The sequence below is a fragment of the Mitosporidium daphniae genome (assembly GCF_000760515.2).
Source record: "Mitosporidium daphniae strain UGP3 chromosome Unknown contig-12, whole genome shotgun sequence".
In the NCBI taxonomy this organism is placed as follows: Eukaryota; Fungi; Microsporidia; genus Mitosporidium; species Mitosporidium daphniae.
The window spans coordinates 1-21,108 of record NW_013546700.1 but is presented as its reverse complement, the minus strand read 5'-3'; the positions used below and the strand labels follow the sequence as shown (position 1 = coordinate 21,108).

The following is a 21,108-nucleotide window of genomic DNA, read 5'->3' as shown; positions in this document are numbered from 1 at the left end:
GCGTCCAGTATGGATGCAGGCGCGTGTCCTATATCCCCTATGTGCTTAATCATCATACAAAGGTACAAAATTACGAAACTCTTCATGCAAAGTTGCCGGGGTTTCCCGCTGATTTATTGGCCGTTCTGAGTCAGCGAAAATGTGACCGATCGCTCGTCGGACGCCTTGTGGAAAATGGCGCCAATCCATGGAAACGTGGTCCATTTGAGGGTCACTTTGAGCTCAGCAATAGCGTCCCTAGAAAGAAGCGTGAGCAGTGTAGATTCTTACTTATTTCGGAATAAATTGTTAATATCCGCAATGGGATACTTGTTGCTGAGATTGGAGATGCGGAATCTATGCTTAAGGGTTGAGAATCGCACAGAGTTTGCTTTGACGAGGCTTTTGCCCAAGTTTTCGCTGACAATCACTCGATCCCAAAGAACATGTTCATTGTGTATGCGGACCTTGTCATGGGGCCTTGTACTCTCATATTCGACCACCAAGAACGCAAAGACCTCCTTCACATTCCAGTTAAAGAGAGGCCTAAGGTCGACATCTAGCGACGAAAGAACATCAAGCAGATCAGTCGTTCTGACCACGTAATGGCCCTCCTTGCCCTGCTTTCTATGGTGAGTGAGATGGGGACCATTTTTACAAATTGACAGAGTTTATGCTGATTGAAATATTTGCCGGCTCTTTTGTTATGAACCATGTCGTCAGTGCCGTCAGTACGGCGAGTGACAGAGCCACGGACGTGGCAAAAGAAAGAACCGATCCAAAGCGTTGGGTAGCAGAGTACATTAAATTTATGATCAACAATGTGATTTGAGTTATGAAAGCTGCACATTAGGGTTTGAGGTCATACATTGGCTATTCCTGCTCTTTGGTCGCGATTTAATATCAAATGCATCAGAGCTTTCCCATAATAGCAACTTGAATGTAACATTTAAAAGCGGTTACACCGGGACATACATTCCCGCTTAATGCTACGTTAGGGTTGGGAGGCGCTTTTAGCATGCCTCGAGCGCTCAAAATGTGATGCATTTAGATCTATAGTTTTGTTTGTTGGCCCACTTTGATGGACCTTTTTTGATATATAAATTAAATTGAAGGCGCAAAGTGTAAAGTTGAAATTAAACTTTTAACTAGCAGCTATGTCTCGTACAGCCTTTCTCGTGGGCGATAACTGTGGCCAGTTAAAGTCTGTTTCTTTTGATATGCAAAGCATATTAGATAGTGGTGGTATATTGAATGGCCAAGATACTTCGCTGGTCCCCAACACGAATACAATCTTGACCCCTTCGCAATATTTGGAGTCCGCTTCGAACGCAGCAGTTTCGATTAAAAAAATTTCAACTCTACAAGGCGATGCCTCATTGGTAATTTAATTTCCCTCATCATATGACCTAGGGATATTTTTCCATATTTTTATGTTCCGATGGATGTTTGTATTTTTCTCGCGCAACTGCTGTAAATCAGCGGAAGGCATTTAAGATAGCCTTTCTCTCGGAATGCCTTTTACCTTGCAGCAAAATAATTGCATTCTCTTGTTATTTGCAAAAATCCAAGTACTTTGTGATTTTCTTTCAGATAGGCATATAAACTTTGCGGTTCTTTCTTCTGATGGGATTCTGCTATATGCTCAGGCGTTTCTTCCCAATTTGTATGACAAAGAAGAGCCGGAAGAAAGATGTCTCATTTTAAAGCAAACTGTTCCAAAGGCAGCCTCGATACTATCTGTGTTTTGGAACGAATCCTACATTAATGATTCCATCTTTGCAATTGGAGGGGATGAGTGTCAACTTTCCGTGTTTCGGATAGACGAACAATGCAGTTCTCTGGTCAATTTTTATAAGGCTGCAAAGGTGCTTCTTTTTTTAATGTGTAGGAGGAGCACAATGAATTAAATATGAAGCCCAAGTTTTCCATCACCGGAATAACATTCATGGACGGTCCGTCTTCCCAATCTCAATCTGCCATCGCCATAAGCACTGCACAAAAGGAATTGAGATTCTATGATTATAAGGCCAATTCGACCAAAGCGGTTTTCTCCAAAATAGTTTCAGAGCATCCAATTACGGCTCTTTATTATTCCTCGAAGATGAGGTTTCAAGCTCCCTCCTTATTACTAGGATGTTAATTTTCACCGATACCCGCGGTGGCATCAATTTATTTGATGAGAGAACACGAAAACCATTTGGCAAGCTCAGGGACCATGTGGGTGCCGTACAGGATATTTTTTGTCTCGAAAAGTTGCCGATCCTCGTCTCTGTGGGGCTAGATCGATTTTTACGTATTTATCAAGTCAACGACAAAAGGCTGCTACTATCGGTAATGTGGCCTTTCATTATCATCAAATAGGTCTATTTCACCCAGCAATTAACCGCTATTTCCAACGAATTTCTCGCCAAAAACATATCGATGACTGATGGAAATGCAAATAATGCTGTCCATGACAGCGATAGCGAAGCCCATGATGATAATGATGCTGACGATGATGCGGATGTGTGGGATACGCTTGAATCGATTAAAAAAGTTGAATAAATTTGTTTATTGGTAAAAAGGGTTCAGTCGTATGTAAGGTGAGGGAGAGCCCTCACCCTTGGCGACGCTTATGACGGCGATTGACTTTGCAATAAACATATCTAATTCCATTCCGCACAACGATGTAGCAATTTTCACAGCGACGAGTGATGGAAACACCGACCTTTAACCCGCGAATTTGTTGGAATGAAGACGAAAACAACGGGGAGCCGCCGAACGTGCCAAGCATTTCCGGAATCGAAAAAAACGAGGAGCGCATTCCACTCGCCTTTGATGGGATCGAAAGATTTGCCATCTTGTAGGCATTCCGAATCGGGAACGATGAGGAAAAGAACCGAAAAGCAAAATTGCTATTCATGGCAAGTGAAATTGAAAAAATTAATTATAATTTATGTGTCATTTGAGGAGCTTGATCAGCTCATGGGGTTTGATGGGGGTCTTTTTGTCGTGGTAAAAAGCGGGCTCCGCAACCATCACTTGTGGAACGTTCTGGTTTTGGGGCGCGATAAATGTGGGGAATGGAGGCGGGCTCTTTGCAAATGTTGGGTTTTTGAGCGAATCCTTGACCCTAACAATGCAATCGTCATGGCCGGGAATTGACCCGCGCACGTATATACAATTATATTTTGTATCGACCTTTAAAACCTACAAATGGTCAAAATAAAGCTTACAGGCAGTCGCAAGACAGATTTGAATTTGCCGCCCATTCTTCCGGCCATTTTTTTGCCTGGCAACACTCTGCCGGGATCCTAGAATAAGACACCCACCAACCCAACCCTACCTGTCTCATTCCCGTTGCTCCATGCGATCTGTGCGCAAGGGAGACGCCATGTGATGCGGGCAGCCCTTTAAATCCCCACCTCTTCATGGGCCCTTGAAATCCCTTCCCGATCGACTTTGATCTTACATCCACAAGTTGGCCCGGAACGAAATGGGCGGCAAATAAATTGGTCCCTAAAAATACAAACGGCAACATACCTGGAGGTATTGTTGCGTCCTTTGTGATGGAAAAACACATGTGGACTCTCTTAAATGGAACGCCAAACCTAGCATAATAGCTTCTTCTGCACGCTGACATATTGCCGGGATCTTGACTTCCAGCCCCAACGTCGATGGAAAAAAGCCCCCTATCTCGCCTGGCGCCAACAGAGGTTATGCGAAGAGACTGCACATGCTCAAATCTGATTACGGTGACAGCATGTTTTTTTCCAGTTACGTGGTCAAAATAGGACATCATTCCGGACTTGAACCCAACAAGACCAACTCGCTTTGAAAATCCGGCAATGTACGGCCTTTGCTGCAAAGGCAGTGTTTTGTAAACCGAAAGCGCATCCGAATTGATGACATCCCGAACGGGCTTGGTATCAATTAAGCTCACCGAGGTATTTAGTGCGTTGGGTTTGACTGCATTGGGGATTTTGCTTTCAACCTTCAGATACTTGTGGATGGTTGGATGAAGGCGGTTTTTTTTTTCAATCACATAATCGGGATCTTCGTACCAAAGAGCCTCCTTTTTGGTATGTCTAGACAGTGCAATTGGAGTGGGCGGCGAAGCCTTTGGCCAGAATTTCCTCATCAACATTGGTATTGGGGGTCAGCGCACAAATTAAAATCCAGCCTTTTAATTGCACATTTGTTCTGGCTTCCGAAATGCATGAATGTGTTTTTGTTGCCATCCTGTCTAACTGATGATGAGTACATCCGCATATGAGCCGTGTTTTGATGCATACGGGTCCCTGAATTCAGAGTTTGAGTGGATCCATTGCAACATGTGCTTTGTTGAATTAAGCGACCATGTCAATGTGGAGGTCAAGCAAGGGACGGGGCTTAGCGGATACTCCTATTTTCAGGTGCTTCTGCACCCCAGGTCTGTTGAATCGCTCAAGTTTTCTCTTCTTACGTGTGGCCATATTTTTTGTACCAATTGCTTTCGCCCACAAGACGCTTCGAGTGAACACCAGTGCTCAATTTGCCTCAAACCGATTGCTCATTATTTGCTGGTGGGAGAGGTGATTTTCGCGCCCTCTAACAGTGTAGCTTCCCAATGAACTTCTTCAGTATTTTAATTCGTCCTCAAAGTTGCTACTGGCTACTCATGAGGCCGTTAAAGTATCGTTTTCAGTGCCGCTAACATTATTTAGCTTCAAATGGAAAACATGAGGAGCCTGCTTAATCACTATCGACACAAGATCGAGCGTGAAAAGGATATTCTGATCAAAGCGAAAAGAGAGCTCTTGAATTTAAAGTCAATCAAAGAGTACCTGCGCTTCTAATTTCAAATAGCGAGTTGAAGCAATTGAAGGAAGAGAGGACGCGGGAAGACCATATAAGGAAATCGCAGCAAGAAAGAGAGTACGCGGTTGTGTAAAATTCCACCTTAGGTCCAATCCAATTACAGTGCAACTGCCATTCCCTCCTCCGATCCATCAGATGCAATCTCAAAGCGACATGTCTGATCAAAACAAGTTTCCCGCATCTCCAAATCAGTGTGCCCCCGCTTCTCCCATTGACAGGCAGCATACAACTACTGACCATTCCGCGATTTACCCAACTGAACCGTGCCACAAGACTGCTCAAAAGTTGGGCCTACTTTCTCCTAAAACCCGGCCCACTTCGTATACACCGTACAGGTGTGCACCTGCAGAAGCAGCTTGCCATGCATCTTCAAACATGTATTCACCACGATCAGGGCCCCCCTGCATTTCACAGAACAGAGAATTGAATCTCCCATCTCCAGCTGAAGATCCATTAAGGCTGTTTTCGCCAGATCCGCACCACATCAATGGATATCATAGCCACTTTGAGCCATTCAAATATCCGCGGCAAATTTCCCATCAAACCCTTCCAAACTTCATCCAGCCTGGCAGGTTTCCTCCTGCGGTTCCCACATTCCCCGCATCTGGCGCAACACAGCCAGACCACTATTATCCCAACGATGCCAGAACATACCGTTCATCGAAACAGGGTCGTAATAGGTGATACGATACTTGGTTCATTACAACTTGTATTTATTGTTTTGATTAATCTTCCTTTACACCACCCTCAATGATTTCGCTGTGCGGGTTGTAAGCCTCAATTAGAGCAGCTAAAATGGCAATGTTTGAAATAAAAAATAAGCAACTACATAAGAAAACGTCAAGGTGAGCATTTTCACCCAGAAATTCGAGCCTGTAGGCGTTATAAAGCCAGATGGCCTGAGAGAATACCCAAAGCAGGCACAAAGCAAGTATTTTTTTAAACTCAATCGAAATGCTGTGCACAGCAAGAGGCAAAAACAAAATGTACCAAACAAAATACTGACTGGTACATACTTTGTTAAACGACACGAAACAATACGTGACCAGGAAAAACGCATATGCCAAGTCATCGCAAAAAACGAATCCAATCAACAGGGTCAAAAAAAACTGGGGCACAAAACAAGCGAGGTTCAAGAAATTTCCCAGCAATACGTGTTCAGATAATCGGATATGAGGCAATAAGTAAAAGTAGTAAAAGTAAATCGACATATTATGCCGATGGTCCTTTCTTGATAAATGGTAAAGATACGTTTCATAAAGAAAATCAAACCCGTATGTTAGATAAAAGGCTATCAACAGAACAAAAAACATGCCGCCACTGATCATTGCAAAGACAACGCCGCTGACAGGAAGTATTGAAAGGATCCTGTTTTTGGCATTCTTTTCTTTATGATAAAAGTTTGCCAAAATCGGAACGCTGAAAAGAATGGGGAATATTTTCAAATGAACACAAAGGCCATACAAAATCGCTGATATCGTGGTTTTTCCAACCGAGTGGAAGTAGAAAAAAAGCAATATAAAGAAACAAATAATCGATTCGGCGTTCCCCCGGCACGTTATGGCGATCACAAACGGGTTGAACAGCCAGAAAATGGAGGTCCATTTAATTGCACTGGCAGCAGGGATAGCCCTGTTGATTTGGATAAAATACAAAAGGATTCCAGTGCCTACGTCAAAGACAGAAAAAAGCAGCTTCCCAACTAGTAGTGAATCAAAATAGAAATTCGAAAGCAGCAGATATGCAAGAAACGGCGTGTATCGATAAGTCTCTCTTGTATATGGAGATTGATTTCCATGGAACACATACCCCGCAGCGTCGTGTAAAACAAAGTAGTCGATGTCTGTAAATGAAATCGTATGAGTCGAATCATACCATAAAGAAAAGACGGAAACTGCAATCCGAACAAGCAAGGCAATAAAGCAGATCGGCCAAATTGAGAAGCTCATAAATTGAAAATTTTATTTGTTATCGGCTGGTAAACTTGCAAAAGCCATGAGCGAGGCAAGCAGTTTGGGAAAACTGTCCTGTTTCCCTGGAGGTGGCATTGTAGCCACGGAAAGCGACCCGGCTTTGCCCTTTTGGTGGGCAACTTGGATTGAACCCAAACCAAGCTCATTATCATCGCCGAGAGGATCAAATCAGTCATTTTGCACCATTTTCTAAGCATACTAGCTTAGGGGCAACTGATCGTTTTAATGCTCCGTGCTTGCGGTGTGTGTCATTTCAATGCAAGGATTGCGATATTACGAATGCAATCGGAGTAGGCCCAAAATGAAAAAATAATTTGGCGATCCCGGCTTTAATTTTTAAATGTCTACAAATTCAATGGGCTCAGAATCAGCAGCAACCGAGTATTTAGAAAGGACCGGTCAGCGAGAAAAGTACAATCAAAATGTTATTCTAGGCTCGTTAGCTACTTGAAAAACAGACTGGCCGAATCTACCTGGCCATCGGCTATCGAGAAGAAATGCCAAGGTAACGGTGTCGCTTTGGCTGATCATTGTGCATAGAGCTCATTTCCATTCAGCAGCCCTCGATCAAGCGGATTACAATTGACGAAATATTCACCGAACTGATGCCGTTCGCCGAAGGTAGGCTCGATTTGCACTAATTGCCGCTAGCCTCCATTCCAAACAACATTAGAGAGGACTTTCAAAAAAAAATCCATGATCTTTTAGACAAGTTTCCCCCCACATGACGCCAGTCTCCCTTTTCGAGTCCCACTTTTCCGGACTCTTTTTCCCCGACCGCTTTTTATTCCCCTGTTTGCTTGCTCTTGTGTCAATAAAGCACACGATTAAATTTTCGTTTGTACAATTTGATTTTAAAGTAAACTTTGTTATTTCATCACTGAATGTCTTCCTCACTAATTAATACAGAAAAGTTTTAAAGCATTTTTTATCCTTGATAGGAAAAAGAGGGCAATGATTTCTTTAAGTTCTGAGCAGAATCAAATCAATAATGGCAATATCCATTTGAGCAAAAAGGGCAAGCCCCATGCTGATCAATCGGCCCTTTCTCTTTGTTCTCTTGGCAATTCTGGGAATTTTTTTCTTACCAACCCTGAATTGTGTTCAAAAAAGGAAATTTTTCAGTTAATTGCTCAATTTTTAGATGAATCTGGCTTTCAGTAAGTTGAAATTGTATTCATGCATCCCAATTCGTTTCAATTTCTCGCGCAGTATTAACGTTTTTAGCCAAATATCAGCGCAACTAAAGCGAGAAACGAATATCAATCTTCCCAAAATGCCCTCCGCTGAGCTGAAAGAATTTTTGCTTTCAAATGCGGCTGCAGAAAACGCGAGGCTACTGTCTTCGCTTGATGTGGACGCCATCGCGATTAAGGTTAGACCACTGGCGTTGACTGAAATCCAGAAAATCAACCAATTTTTAAGTGTTCAAAAGTATTATGACCTTTTATTCCACAGCGAAGACCTCCAGGCACTGAAGCACTTGAGAGATGAGGTTCTTTGTTATGTTGTTGAAAACATTTCAGAATACAAGAGGCTGTTTTCACTTGTCTTTTGGGTTGGTGACACGCCTCAGCTTTCAAACCGTCTATTTGGGGCGGGATTTCTGCAAAAAAAAGAGCAACTTTTGGTGGAATTGGACAAGCTGTTGCCGAAAGAATTTCTTCCGTCTCCCAACCGATTGGGGGCTCTTTTGGCACAGGCCAAGGTATTCCAGACGCTCTCGTGCCCGAACCATTAATCGCCCTCAATTGATGCCCAGATTGTCGCATTGAAGGAGCAATCGCTGGCTTTCGACCATTTTTGCGACAAAAAGTCTTTTTCGGCAAAAAAAGTGTGCTCCCTTTATGAACATGTCGATGAGATCTGGTATACCTGCTTTAACTTTGATTCCTCCCTGCTGCTTACCACATCAAGAGATCAACGGGCCGTGATTTGGTCGACCACTGTGCACAATTGCCTGATATTTACGTGTAGACATGGAAGAAGCATTGTGAATTTTATCACGACTCGGCTGTGCACTTTGGAGCCTTTTATTTTGATTCGCGGCTTTTAACGCTTCACGATAAAATCATCTCTGCTTGGGATATCAACGTACGTTCGCCCTTTAATGCTGGTAGTGTGGGGATTTTATTTGCCACATTTCAAAACACGAGTCGTTCATCACTTGCTGCTGCTGGCTCAGTTCTACGAAATTTATTTCCGGCGGCATTGATAGGCAATTGATGATCCACGTAACGGCTTTGCTTGCTAAGTAGGCGATAGGATATCTCCAACTCGGCCACTCCACGGGTCGAGCACAGCTGGACGGGATTCCGGATTTCTTCGATTTCGCTGGATTGTGCTGTCAACCCCAAAATCCTATTTGCCGTGTCGCAGGAGAAATGCATTCTACTGTTCGACTTGCAGAGCAAAATGCTGCTTAGGTTCGACGCCACTTGCTCATCAACGCTAGGACGATTGACTTTATGGAATCGATCACGTCTCTGACCATTTCGTCAAACTCATCGTTGTTTTTGATCGGCTTGGAGACTGCCGAAATTCTTCTTTTCGAGCTGAAAACGGAGAGGATTCTCAAACGATACAAAGGATATGTGCAAGAAAAATATTTAATCCGGTCTTGCTTTGGCGGCTTGGGCGAGACCCTTGTGCTTTCCGGAAGCGAAGGTACGCGCATGCTCTTTTAATGCTCCTCGCCAGACGGCTATTTATATTCTTGGTACGCAAACAGCGGGCATCTTTTTGGCCGCGTGAAGACGCATCAATCGGCACAAACATGCACGGCGTGGAGCAACCACCTAAATCTAGCTGCCACTGGGGGCGATGATTGTAAAGTTTAGTAAGTGCTTTTTTCAAATTTTCGCTAGCATTTGGGAATTGAAGGCAACGTGACCATGCATTTACGGCATTTGAAAAATAAAGTTTGCATTGCCTTCATAAATTGCGGAATGTGGTTGTGTAAATTTGCCAACACCAGTGGTGCAGTTGTCACAGCGCATCAATAAATGCTGGCAAGCCCGCATCGAGACATGGTGCTCGGATATCCGAAAACATATTCGCTGTCTCTGTATGGCATCGTGCAAGAATCGCTCCATCTGAAGCAGATTTCGCCAAGAGATTTCAAGGTCTCCATACAGCCCTCTGAGCTTTGCAAAAGGGACGAATTCATTGTATGCATTGCGCTTTTAGCATAGACGGTGCGCACCAACGGCCCTTTTCAGTGCAACTTTCGAATCTCCTATTTTGAGGTCAGCCTGAGCTCGCTACGGTACCGCTCTACGGTTTGTCTAATTCAAGCGACGACATATGCCTTGGCGTTTCGACCACGCAATTCATGTATAACAGGAGGCTTGGCACGTATCAAAAGTAAGGCTTTGTCCTGATTGCAGCTCGATCGCGCTATCGCCGATGGAGGGAGCCATCTATGTGCATAGAATGCCTTCGCGGCCGCTGTTTTCCGTTGAAAACGGCAGTCCACACGTATTTGGGTGCGGGTTTGACTGGCTTCTCAACAGGGTCTTTTTCACGTACAACGGCACAATTTTGAACCAAGACTTTCCGTACGGCGAGTCCGTTATCTTTCCCACAATCTGCTTCAAAAACTCCATTTACGATCTCTTCATTACCTTCAATCCTTCATCCTTCAAGTTCGACATAAACTCATATCTGATCGTACTGGGCTTGCGTTGTTTTGACTTTGTAGACCTCAAATACGATCATAAGAGGCAAGCTAGCTTCGTTCCCTCAAGCCACGGATCGCGTTGAAAATCTGGTTTCCGAGTATCTTGCGTTCAATGGGTACTACAAGACCCTACGTGCCGCTTCCAGCGCAAATTGCAATCACATGCCGATCATTGATGAGCGCACAGGTACATGCGTGTTTGTTGGGCCTTTTAGAAATGCTTAAACTGATTTGCGACGGCAGCTCCTCCGATGCTATCAGACTGCTGAATCACATTGGCGACAAATATGGCGTGTCCAGCATGGAGACCGTCCATTCGGCAATAACGTTTCCAGTGCTTTGTTTGCAATGGATCGAGTTTCTAAACACGCGGCCTTGCTTTTTTGACGCTGTTTCGTTTTTTAAGCAAAACATGCTGCCCCTGAGACATCTTCCGGTCAGCGTGTCGCTGCCAACAGAGGCGTTTGACTTTTTGGAGGTAAGGCGCGACCTTTTGCCGCCTTTCTGTAGTCCTGCTCGTGTCTGCTGTGCTTCTATGAGCTTCGGGACGAGTCCCTGTTGCTGATCAACCCGGCCTACAAAAGCATCATTTCCGAGATTGTCGATTTTAATTTGCAAACGCTTTTGACACATTCAGCCAAGCGAGAGCCCGCTTTGCAATTTTATTTGAAGCACTTCACGCTCACCATCCACGAGCTGTTAAGCTTGAAAGACTTTTCATCCACACTGAGAATATTGGAAAACATCAACAACGGCGGCGATCAAACCTCGTTTGACACTCTGAAAAATCTTTACTCGTCGTTGTTGCTGACCGCTGTTGATGCAAACAGGCCCAAAATGCCCAATTCATGGAGGAGCATCATAGAAAACAGCTCGTTTGTGTCGATTATCGAATAAATTTGCAAGTCCAAAGTTACAGCACAAATGTTTTATTTTCCTTCAGCATCTTGAGGGCATTCAGCATGTTGACCAGGTAGGGCTTTGCCTGCAGCGTGTCAAGCAAGATTTCCTTTTCGCTGGTGTCAAGAAACCCGCACGTTTTGATTTCATCCAGCCTGGAAGAGAGATCGTAAAGCGATACATTAGCAGGCTGGCTGGAGAAAAACTTTTCCACGCCCATGGACCTCAATTTCCTGGAAAGCATATTTTCCCTGCAAAACTGCACGCTCAAATAGTATGGGATGTTGACAGACTCTTCCGAATAGCCGGCATTGAGTGCCGAAATGGAGTCGTTGATGAAGGACACAAGAGGCCCATTTAGCCGCTTCAGCAATATCGTACACACCGATAGCCTCTTTAAATAAATCAGCAGCAGAAGAGCATCGTTCATCACAATGAGGGCCATCACATTTCGATAGAACGAGCGTTTTACACTGCAAGAGTGCGATTCGTGGCTTGAAATAAAAATCTCAATCGGCTGCGTTTCAAGAATCCTTTTCAGCAGAGCACAATACGAAAACAGGTGTCTCTGCTTGTAAAAATGGGACATCATGGCCCGATACAGCGTGCCAACAGATACCGTCTTCAGGGGGTGTTTTTCCGCAAGCTCGACAAGCAAAATAAACGCGCCATGGTCTGTAAAAAAGGAGCAAATCGATGCCAGTGATAAGTTTTCCCTGAAAAGGACATCAGGGAAAATGTTCTTCAACTGAATCGTGGCACACAGGCTCGAAGTGATTTCAGCCCGGCAAATGTCATTGATGGCTGAAAATGCATGTTGGCTGGAAATGTTTTGGCTGTCTTTGCGATATGAGATTTGCATATCCTCTTTTGGTATGCATCGCAGCTTGTCGATCAGCAGCCTACAGCCCTCGGTGAGTCTTGACGTGGAAAAGGAGAAAAATAGGCTCAAAGCTTGTACAAGTATCCTTGGGTCCTTCAAAAACAAGGATGGCTCGATTTGCTCCAAAAACGCTGTCATTGAATTGTATCCAAATACGCCATATATTGGTATCAAGACATGTGAATTCCATTTGTATATTGGCCTGACAACGTCAACGGAGCACGCATATGATGGGGCAGAATGTGCATTTTCAATGTACCGTTTTCTAAGGGTTGCATATAGGTTTAGAAACTGCGCCAAAAGATCAGGCGTTTCTGAGAAGACTCTCTTGGAGCCAATAAAGAGAGCCTGCTCCAACCGCATTTTCTGGTCTAAGGTTAAAATAGAGAAGATGGAGTACTTATCATTGGTAGCGTTTTGTATAAAAGATGCCAAAAACTTTCTCATCGTCTTGGTGGTGACGATCTTAAAGATCTTTGAGACCAAAATAAAACAAAAATCAACATCTTGTGCCGTGTTAACGACAGGCGGCGTATAGCTATTCGAAAAATACGGCAATATGCAATTTGCCACCAAAGTGTCTTTTAAGGTGTCATTGCGAACAAAAGCAACCAATTCAATCAGTTGCACCTTGACCTCAAGAGGCAGAGAATCAAATTTAGGAAAAAGCATCAAATCAAGGTCCAAATAGCAGATTAGCTCGGTTCCAATTGCAGCAGTAGATGCGTTGAACGGATACAGCTTTACAAGCGAAAAGGAGGCAAGCTCCCAGCATTTCAGGCCCAATAGATTGTCCAAAACAGGATCCTTTGGCTTTGTTGCTTTAAAAAAATCCGAAATCATCCTCATGTTGATGTGCAGCATTGAACATGGCGAGGCTGACAAGCCAGCTGCAGGGGAAGGGCACAGCCGTGGATCCGCAGAGACTGCACCATTGAACGCGGTATTTTCGTGTCCTTCGCAGAAAAATAGCTCCAATTCATGGTGAAGGTGAGCAGCTCGCGTCACATCGCTGCGAGGGGTCATTTCAAGCCACTTTAGGGTGTTGAAAATGTACGCCAAAAACAGCTGACAAGCCTCGCCATTTAAGGCGGTGGAATGGTTGATTAGAGACTCGAATTGGCTAATCAGACTGCTAGAGCTTCTAGAAATATCTCCAAACCGTGAAGGGCTATTTCCTGAAAGACGATCGATGAAGATTCTCATAAGGTATGCCCGATCTTGCTGAGACGAGAAATAAAAGAACAATTGCAGCAACACGATCAACGGCGATGAAGAGCCGGATTTCCAGCCAAGCGATGGCTTCAGTTCGTCAATCAGCTCTGAAAATATTTTCTTATGAGATGATTCCAAATGCGGCTTGAGATCCGATAGCAATCCCTGCATTCCAGCTAGAACATCAAGGTTAAACGCAGCGTTCTCCTTGTTGCGGCCGAGCATGTTTGTCTTTAGGGTGCCAACAAAGTGTATAAACAATGCCTCAAAGGTGATTTTGCTAAAGCATTGTTTGCTACTGGACAGGGTGGAGACAAATTTTTTTGCAAAACTAGACGATGCAAAATGGACCACGGCCACCGCCACCACGGCCATGAAAAGTTGGGCCACTTAAATTGTGTAAATTCAATTTAGTTTTTAACTTTATAATCACCCAAAAGCGCTTGATCATGTCTTCTTCGACGACGACAACAAGAATGCAAAAGCTGATGGTCCAGCCCATCAGTGTTATATTTAAGCTCTTCCAGTCAAAATCGCCGGTCCAGATTTGGCTTTACGATAACAAGGATGCCCGGATGGAGGGCATTATAATAGTATGTGTCTTTTATTTTACAGGCATTTAGGGTTTTGATGAGTTTATGAACATTGTACTTGATGCTGCAGTAGAGATTTCAATAAAAAGACAGACCAGGTCTGAACTCGGTAATGACATTTGATTTTCATCCTAGGCCGAATAATGCTCAAAGGCGACACAATAGCGCTTATTCGTAATCTAACTTCTTAATAAAGTATTTCAAGTTAACGTTCTTCTTTTTTACAGGCCGTTTATTTTTTTCTCAGTTGCGAAGGCAGGGTTTTGGGGATGGCGCCTCCTTGCATCTTTACCTGCACCAGCTTCATCATCACAATGTATTCGTGAAGAGTAAGGGCGCCATCTGAATCTTGATCTGCAAGCTGCCAAATTTCAGCAAGGTCAGAGTTTGGCAGATTTGCCTCTGAAAACACGATCTTGGCCTGGTTTCCCGATATTTTCCCGTCAATCGGCCGCAAATTGTCGAACATTTTGGAAAAATTCTCCTCATTAGCCCTGGAAATGGTCCAAATTCCATCCGTTCGCTCCTCCTTTACATGCGTGGCATCGCCAGCATTGGGAGAAAATTCAGTCTTCTCATGCTCCCCAAGTTTGTCGAGTTCCTCGTTTTCTTGTTCTATCTCCTTGTGCAATGGAAAGCTGGAGACCTCATTCTGCGACGAAAAGTTGGGGGCCTCATTTTGTGATGAAAAACTGGGCGTCTCCTTCTGCAACGAAAAGCTGGGATTGATGTTTGAGTTTGTGTATGGATTGAAGATTTGCTGCGGGGGGATATTTGGGCCAGGAGGGAAGTCTCTCATCAATTGGGGAAGATCCTCTGAAATCGCCTGTTCAAGTCGATCTAGTAGCTTTTGATACATTTTCGGAAACTTGTCGAAATCCTGCTCCGATAAAATCGACCTGTAATGGTTGATTTCGGGGAAATCTCCGGGCGGAAATTGCGTCTGTTTCTGTACTTTGGTAAAAATCATCGGAAGATTCTCAAGCAGTTCTGCCTGCTTTGCACTCTTTCCAAATAACGATGGCATTTCCCGCTTAAGCGCCGAAATCAGGTGTGCATGTACGCGCAATTGCCTAAAAAGTAAAGCACACAGTGGCTACCTTGTTCTTTTCAGAAGGTCATTGATTTTCCTAACGGAAGAGCTTCTTGGAAGCATATAAAGGTCGTCAAGTAAATCCGCTGTTTCCTTCTTAAACAGGGACTCTGTGAACGGATCGAGAGCCACTGGATTCTCTTGAAAAGACCCGATATAAACACGCATCACTTCGGGCGTATGGATAACTTTTCCCAGTGACCACATTAGGGCCCCATACCTAAGTGCAAAATAAATAAACAAAGCACGCGTACACTCTCATCAATTGCTGGCTATTGATCATGTCGGCCTTATTTAGGATGATTCTTATTTTGTCGTCATGGCCCTTCAGGGCAGAGATAACTCTCTTGAATTCATCTGAAATGTCCAGTTTGTGCGCATCAAACAGCAAAAGGATAACGTCGGATTTTTCGGCAAACCACTCACAGACCTATAAGGGTTAAGATGTTCTGGAAAAACCTTGGCAAAATCATAGGAGCGTCCGAGTCGTTGCTTTTCTCCTGAAAGGACACCAGGAGTATCGACAAAAGACACAGACTCCAAAAGCGCATTATGAGACTGCGAAATTTGGAACTTTGATAAAAACGAAGATCCATGCTGCGAAAGCGTATGGAAGGGTTTCTCCGTTTGGGCGACAGCTGCATTTCCAGGAATGACGCGGGCGTCCGGACCATGCATGACCGCAACAAACTTGTCGGTGGTAGGCTCAGGCCCAATATGAGACCCTGGATAAATCTCTCCCAGAATCCTCCTGATAAAGGTGGTCTTTCCTGTCGAGTATTGCCCAAGCAATAGGACCATTGGCTTTGCCAATATCTCGGCCTCTGACAGCGAAGGTGTAAAGAAAATAGGATACTGGAAATATTCCTCTACAGGCTTTATTTTTCGTGCATATATGTCGGCCACACCTTGGACCAAAGATTTATATTTCGGCACCATGGGATCAAAATAGGAATGAAATTTGGGCTAAATTCCAATAAAGCACGCTAACCCTAGCCCGCCGATAAATATAAACATTCACGTTTTACACGAATGGCATTGAAGTTTAAAAATTTGCTGCTCCTTCAAGTTTAAAAATTTGCTGCTCCTTTCTGGAAATGACAAGTCTTCAATGTACTCGAGCGTTTTAACTGGCTTTGCAGCGTTCGTGTAAAACGGGATGCCTATGTACGGACTGCACTTAAAAAGACGCCCAATTCCGTTCAAGTAATTAGAGATTTTTGGTTTATTTATAAAAGCTACAGCTGCTCCCAAAACTAGAGAAAATAAATTTCAAACGCTTACCATTATGTAGGACTCGGCTATAAATACATTCTGTGGCGGCACTTCTTTTACATCCAGATCCGTGATTTCATACCACTTGTTTGTTGACTAGCCCAAGATATACACACACAACTTTGCCTACCTTGTTGAGAAGATAAATACGATATTGGCCAATCGTTGGATCCTCCTGGCCTTCGAAGACAATATTGGCAATGATCCTGTAGTTTTTGACACCATTTTCTACAAATTGGCACCGATTTAAATACCTGAAGAAACGGATAGCCCCTCCAATGGGAAATTGACGATGGTCCGCGATTTTTCGAGCTTAAACTGATTTTTCTTGAATCGATTAACATGCAAAATTAGAAATGCCGGAAGCGAAATAATCTTGTACTCTTTTACGATGTTCCCCAAATCCTAGTTGAAAGATACAAAAAAGAGCTTGTACTTGAGCAGTAGTTCCATTAAATTTCGAAAGCAAGTCGATGATGGACACTTGAGGGATAATTCCGGATTTTTTCTCATCCAAAAATAATGGCGATGGAGGAATATCCAGTTGAAGCGTGAAAAATGTATTTTCGGTCACTGAAAAGGTGATCAAATTCTCTACTATCTTGAGCGGGATCTTCATACTTGGATTTTACGCCAAATTTTTTGATCATCACTGGATCGGAAGGCTTTCGGCTGATGATCCGAATTTTGCCTTGAAAAGCGTTTGCAATTAAATCCTCTGTTTTATGGAAAGTAATGCGCCAAATGGTACCTTTGGTAGCGGTGTAAATTTGCACCCGTAAAATGTTGAGGAACCAAACCAAAAACTTGGAGGGATCTTCTTTCTTGGAGAGAGAATACTTTTTCGCAGATTCCAAAGAAATGGTCTAAAAAATCAACAAGCCCGCATCTTACTTGCAGTAGCTCGTGAGGAGATACATGGTTTTTGAAGGGGTGGAAATTCCATATTTTGGCAGTCAGGTTTCCAAACGTGCTAACAAGATGAGTGAATTTGGGGTTGAATCGGTTTGAACCAAGCAGGAAATAGTCTCTTATGGTTGGAATGTGAGAAATTGCTTGCACCACAACGTTTACATAGTCGTTTGCCTTGATATTATTCAGGCCTATAAATCCTGGAATGATCATTTTTTCGAAATGAAGATCGAGTTTTTGCCTGCTAACAGTGTCAAGCATTTGGACATCCTTTGCCGAAAACATGGGGCAAATCAAAGATTTGATATCGTCTAAAGAAGAATCCAGAACCTCATAGTTTTCGGGGAGAGAATAAACCTAAAATGACAACTTACATCTAACCCTTCGATCCTGCAAGTTTATAAAGACATGATGATCATCGTTAAGGGAATGAAAATATGCTGGAGATGAGCGATTCCGGCCCTGAAAGTACTTCCCACAGACCAGACAACCATAGATGTTGAAATTGGACAGCGTAACAGAGCATATCCGTTCAAAATCAAAGTCTAGCCGTGCCCGATCGACCGAAGCAAGATATGGGCATGAGGTGGAAGCTAGAGTTCCGGAATCTAGATCGCCGGAATCTAGAGCGCCGGAAGCTAGAGCGCTGGAATCTAGAGCGCCGGAAGCTAGAGCGCTGGAAGGGCCGCCCTCCCAGCTCATATTAACAGACGGTTCTTCCATTAAATTTAAATTGTAGCCTTTTATTGGAAAATTAATCGTCAAAGTGCTTTCTAATTGGAGAGGCGTTTTGTTTGCGCATTAAGGCTTTTGTATGTTCGTACCATTCAGGGGACGCCGTATGTGGAGGCGGCCCTCCAACCCACTTGAAGAAGCTATGCAGGCCATAGGCTAGCAACATAACCGCTGCAACCCCGATGGTGACATCTCTACTAAAGGTCGGATGCTCTTTTGGGGGTAAATCATAAGCCGAAGTGTACACTACATTTAATTAAAAATACACCACTTGATTTCTTCGTGGCCAGAGTGAGTGTATTCCAGTCCATTTTTGAGAGCTCTGCATGGCGTTGCTGGATATCGTACTTTCCAACCAAATCCATCTGTCTCCAGCTCTTCTCAAAATCCCTCTCCACAATTTCAGGAACCTTGAAGCTTGAGTATGGCCTACCCAAAAGGTTTGAAAACAGAATGGTCTTGAGCGGAGAATGAATGCTCTTTGGCGAAGCAAGCATGACAAGTGTTTAATTGTAAAATCAAGACACATTTTGAAATGTTTGTAATTTCTTTTTTGCTTAACCTAGAACTTTCGATGCTCACTCCATAGCTCGTAACAGTGTAGAAGTTAAGCAATAGCACAAATGTACTCGTTCCATGGATATTGAATATTGCCATTTTTCTCTATCTTTTTATGAGTAATTCATCCACTTTAAAACACGAAATGATATATGCTCACACGAAATGATACATGCTCACACGAAATGATACATGCACATACCAAGCCACATGTAAACACGTGGACAAAGATTTAGCTTTTTATTGCAGAAAAAGTTAAGAGCCAGGGTATCCTTAATATTTGGACCCCTTGCTGTTGGGCCTTTTAATGGCCCTAAACCTCACAATCCTAACCCGATAATCTCCTTGATTGCAAAAGACACATACCCAAGAAAGCAACTGAATTTAGGAAAAGTAATTTATTTGACTTAGGCATCTCCCCATGTTCCTTTTTCAACTGGGGCTTCGGATGAGTTCCATGTGCCTGCTGGCTCGGACCAAGAAGGACCATTCTCACCAACCTCAAGCATTGAAGGCTCGCGGTTACGAAGATTGGTCATTTGATGGACATCGGAAATGTCATAATCATCAAATGGAGTCTCCTCCGCTTTCTCGGAAGCTGACTCTTCAGGGTCACGGAAGAAGAACATATCGGGGATAACCTCCCATGGCTGGTCACGAGAAATGACACCCCTCAGTCTTAATACTTCACGAGCAAGAAGATAATAAATAAGACCAATTGAATGCTTTCCCTTGTTATTTCCAGGGATCGCAATATCAATATACGCTAGGGGAGAATCACTATCGCAGATTGCAATAGTTGGGATATTGACATAAGCTGCCTCCTTGATTGGCTGGTGGTCAGTACGGGGGTCAGTGACAATAACCAGGCGAGGCTCCTTAAAGGAACGCGTGATGTAATTGGTAAATGTTCCTGGAGTGAATCTTCCAGCAATAGCTTTGACACCAGTATACTGAGCAAACTTGTGGACAGCACGCTGGCCATAAGGACGGGCAGAGACGACGCACGCATCGGCTGGGTTCTCAATAGCAACAATGGCGCGGGCAGCGAAAACGATCTTCTCCCAAGTCTTCAGAAGATTGAAGATGAAAATGCCATCTGAGCGACGGTTGAAGACATATGGAGCCATTGAAGTTTCACAGTTTTTCGAGCCGATTTGAGTATTTGCGGCAAGCAAAAGAGTAGTATCTTCGGGTGTTAACTTTAAAGCAGCGGGGGATCTTGAGGTAGACATGGTAATGTAACTAAATGATGGAAGTTAATTGTCCTAAAAATAAGGGTGAACCGAAAATCAAATGGGGCATGACTGATGAAAAAGATGGATGTTACGGTTGTGGGATGAATTTCGTACCTTTGCCTTATCAAGCTATAAATTTCGGTTTAATAATTTAAACTAAACTAAACCAAATTAAATTAAATTAAATTAAATTAATCGGTCTAATTTCGTGCTTCCAAACTGTTGGATACCGATGTTGCTAAAATTGAGATCGCTTTTATCTGTTTTATATAGGCCTCCCCATGGGCTACCGAGATACCTATCAATGTCAATCGTTCCGGAGATATTATCAATGACTAGTAATAAAGATAATGTGTCTAATGTAGAAACTCTTAAACTTGGTGCACCATCTTCAATCTCACAAGTTCTTCGCGGGCACTTGCTTCCGGAAAATATTCCACTGATTTCACTCCCTCATTCGTTAGATACCATTTCCTCTTACTTAGATGCTTTTTTGTTTAAAAATAGACCTGCCCCAATATTGATTCTCAATCTGTTGCGAGATATGATTTCTTCCTTCGACTCGTGTTTAATTGAAGAAAAGGAAATTTTGTTGTCTTTGATCTTTCCAAAGGTGGTTCGATTTCTGAATCTGAATCCCCTTCAAAAAGATCTTGTTTGTGCAGATTTAGAAAAATTGCTGTTGAAGTTTTCAATTTCCATTTGTAAGCATCATCAACCGTGCCATGTTGATTCGTACTCCAAATCCTTGCCCATTTTTTGGCTTCATCTGAGTAGCCTTACGATCGCCGAGTTACCGGATCCATCAAATGTTGATCCGAACAATCTAAACGATCTGTTTCGGCTGTATATGCAGACAAACAAATCCGTTATCTTCTTTGAAGTTATCCCAAAAAATCTTTTGTTCAATAATGATAAGCTACTTACCACCATACTAGAATCTAGTTTGGGGGAAGAGTTGATTGATTCTTCTCACTGTCCAATCCTTTTAAAGTGCCTGAAAAACGTCTCTGATACCGACTTTACGAACCAATCTGATTTTGTTAGGATCCATCCGTCTTCGATCCCCAAGCAGAAAGCTCTTAGCTCGATTTTCAAGGGATTTATCCCTCTAATACCCTGGACACTAAAAAAAATCGAATCTACTTCCCCCTGTTTCAAAATCCTAACTCAGCAACCGGATGGTGGTGTTGATCCAGAGTCTCTCCAAAGCCTCCTCAGTATTATAAA

At 43.3% G+C, this 21,108-nt stretch overlaps 14 protein-coding genes across 14 annotated transcripts; 5 read left to right on the top strand and 9 right to left on the bottom strand.

Annotated features, from left to right (window-relative positions):
* Positions 1–45: 45 nt before the first annotated feature.
* Positions 46–1,026, bottom strand: DI09_12p140 (uncharacterized protein; the record flags this gene model as incomplete). Its single annotated transcript, XM_013383819.1, has 3 exons — positions 46–214; positions 271–599; positions 955–1,026. The coding sequence occupies 3 exons, from the start codon at positions 1,024–1,026 to the stop codon at positions 46–48; spliced, it is 570 nt and encodes a 189-aa protein (XP_013239273.1).
* A 110-nt stretch (positions 1,027–1,136) lies between these two features.
* DI09_12p130 (uncharacterized protein) lies at positions 1,137–2,526 on the top strand (the record flags this gene model as incomplete). Its single annotated transcript, XM_013383818.1, has 2 exons — positions 1,137–1,361; positions 2,344–2,526. The coding sequence occupies 2 exons, from the start codon at positions 1,137–1,139 to the stop codon at positions 2,524–2,526; spliced, it is 408 nt and encodes a 135-aa protein (XP_013239272.1).
* Positions 2,527–2,578: 52 nt separating this feature from the next.
* Positions 2,579–2,821, bottom strand: DI09_12p120 (ribosomal protein; the record flags this gene model as incomplete). The annotated part of the gene is made up of 1 exon (XM_013383817.1): positions 2,579–2,821. One exon carries the CDS (start codon positions 2,819–2,821, stop codon positions 2,579–2,581), a length of 243 nt encoding a protein of 80 aa, XP_013239271.1.
* Positions 2,822–2,922: 101 nt separating this feature from the next.
* DI09_12p110 (mitochondrial ribosomal protein L3) lies at positions 2,923–4,108 on the bottom strand (the record flags this gene model as incomplete). The annotated part of the gene is made up of 3 exons (XM_013383816.1): positions 2,923–3,171; positions 3,198–3,275; positions 3,308–4,108. 3 exons carry the CDS (start codon positions 4,106–4,108, stop codon positions 2,923–2,925), a joined length of 1,128 nt encoding a protein of 375 aa, XP_013239270.1.
* An 848-nt stretch (positions 4,109–4,956) lies between these two features.
* On the top strand, positions 4,957–5,505 carry DI09_12p100 (uncharacterized protein; the record flags this gene model as incomplete). The annotated part of the gene is made up of 1 exon (XM_013383815.1): positions 4,957–5,505. One exon carries the CDS (start codon positions 4,957–4,959, stop codon positions 5,503–5,505), a length of 549 nt encoding a protein of 182 aa, XP_013239269.1.
* A 41-nt stretch (positions 5,506–5,546) lies between these two features.
* Positions 5,547–6,770, bottom strand: DI09_12p90 (uncharacterized protein; the record flags this gene model as incomplete). Its single annotated transcript, XM_013383859.1, has 1 exon — positions 5,547–6,770. One exon carries the CDS (start codon positions 6,768–6,770, stop codon positions 5,547–5,549), a length of 1,224 nt encoding a protein of 407 aa, XP_013239313.1.
* A 978-nt stretch (positions 6,771–7,748) lies between these two features.
* On the top strand, positions 7,749–9,220 carry DI09_12p80 (uncharacterized protein; the record flags this gene model as incomplete). The annotated part of the gene is made up of 4 exons (XM_013383858.1): positions 7,749–7,954; positions 8,022–8,502; positions 8,772–8,888; positions 9,053–9,220. The coding sequence occupies 4 exons, from the start codon at positions 7,749–7,751 to the stop codon at positions 9,218–9,220; spliced, it is 972 nt and encodes a 323-aa protein (XP_013239312.1).
* A 1,009-nt stretch (positions 9,221–10,229) lies between these two features.
* DI09_12p70 (uncharacterized protein) lies at positions 10,230–11,373 on the top strand (the record flags this gene model as incomplete). The annotated part of the gene is made up of 4 exons (XM_013383857.1): positions 10,230–10,274; positions 10,498–10,663; positions 10,883–10,938; positions 10,987–11,373. 4 exons carry the CDS (start codon positions 10,230–10,232, stop codon positions 11,371–11,373), a joined length of 654 nt encoding a protein of 217 aa, XP_013239311.1.
* A 16-nt stretch (positions 11,374–11,389) lies between these two features.
* DI09_12p60 (uncharacterized protein) lies at positions 11,390–13,699 on the bottom strand (the record flags this gene model as incomplete). Its single annotated transcript, XM_013383856.1, has 1 exon — positions 11,390–13,699. The coding sequence occupies one exon, from the start codon at positions 13,697–13,699 to the stop codon at positions 11,390–11,392; it is 2,310 nt and encodes a 769-aa protein (XP_013239310.1).
* Positions 13,700–14,299: 600 nt separating this feature from the next.
* DI09_12p50 (uncharacterized protein) lies at positions 14,300–16,099 on the bottom strand (the record flags this gene model as incomplete). The annotated part of the gene is made up of 5 exons (XM_013383855.1): positions 14,300–14,561; positions 14,727–15,140; positions 15,168–15,380; positions 15,409–15,590; positions 15,620–16,099. The coding sequence occupies 5 exons, from the start codon at positions 16,097–16,099 to the stop codon at positions 14,300–14,302; spliced, it is 1,551 nt and encodes a 516-aa protein (XP_013239309.1).
* A 412-nt stretch (positions 16,100–16,511) lies between these two features.
* On the bottom strand, positions 16,512–18,070 carry DI09_12p40 (ubiquitin thiolesterase; the record flags this gene model as incomplete). Its single annotated transcript, XM_013383854.1, is given in 6 exon segments — positions 16,512–16,663; positions 16,690–16,840; positions 16,872–17,048; positions 17,068–17,301; positions 17,330–17,704; positions 17,729–18,070. 6 exon segments carry the CDS (start codon positions 18,068–18,070, stop codon positions 16,512–16,514), a joined length of 1,431 nt encoding a protein of 476 aa, XP_013239308.1.
* A 31-nt stretch (positions 18,071–18,101) lies between these two features.
* Positions 18,102–18,579, bottom strand: DI09_12p30 (putative cytochrome c oxidase subunit V; the record flags this gene model as incomplete). Its single annotated transcript, XM_013383853.1, has 2 exons — positions 18,102–18,328; positions 18,351–18,579. The coding sequence occupies 2 exons, from the start codon at positions 18,577–18,579 to the stop codon at positions 18,102–18,104; spliced, it is 456 nt and encodes a 151-aa protein (XP_013239307.1).
* Positions 18,580–19,047: 468 nt separating this feature from the next.
* Positions 19,048–19,875, bottom strand: DI09_12p20 (40S ribosomal protein S0; the record flags this gene model as incomplete). The annotated part of the gene is made up of 1 exon (XM_013383852.1): positions 19,048–19,875. One exon carries the CDS (start codon positions 19,873–19,875, stop codon positions 19,048–19,050), a length of 828 nt encoding a protein of 275 aa, XP_013239306.1.
* Positions 19,876–20,182: 307 nt separating this feature from the next.
* DI09_12p10 (uncharacterized protein) lies at positions 20,183–21,108 on the top strand (the record flags this gene model as incomplete). The annotated part of the gene is made up of 1 exon (XM_013383851.1): positions 20,183–21,108. A coding segment is annotated over one exon (926 nt), but the record flags the coding sequence as incomplete, so codon positions are not given.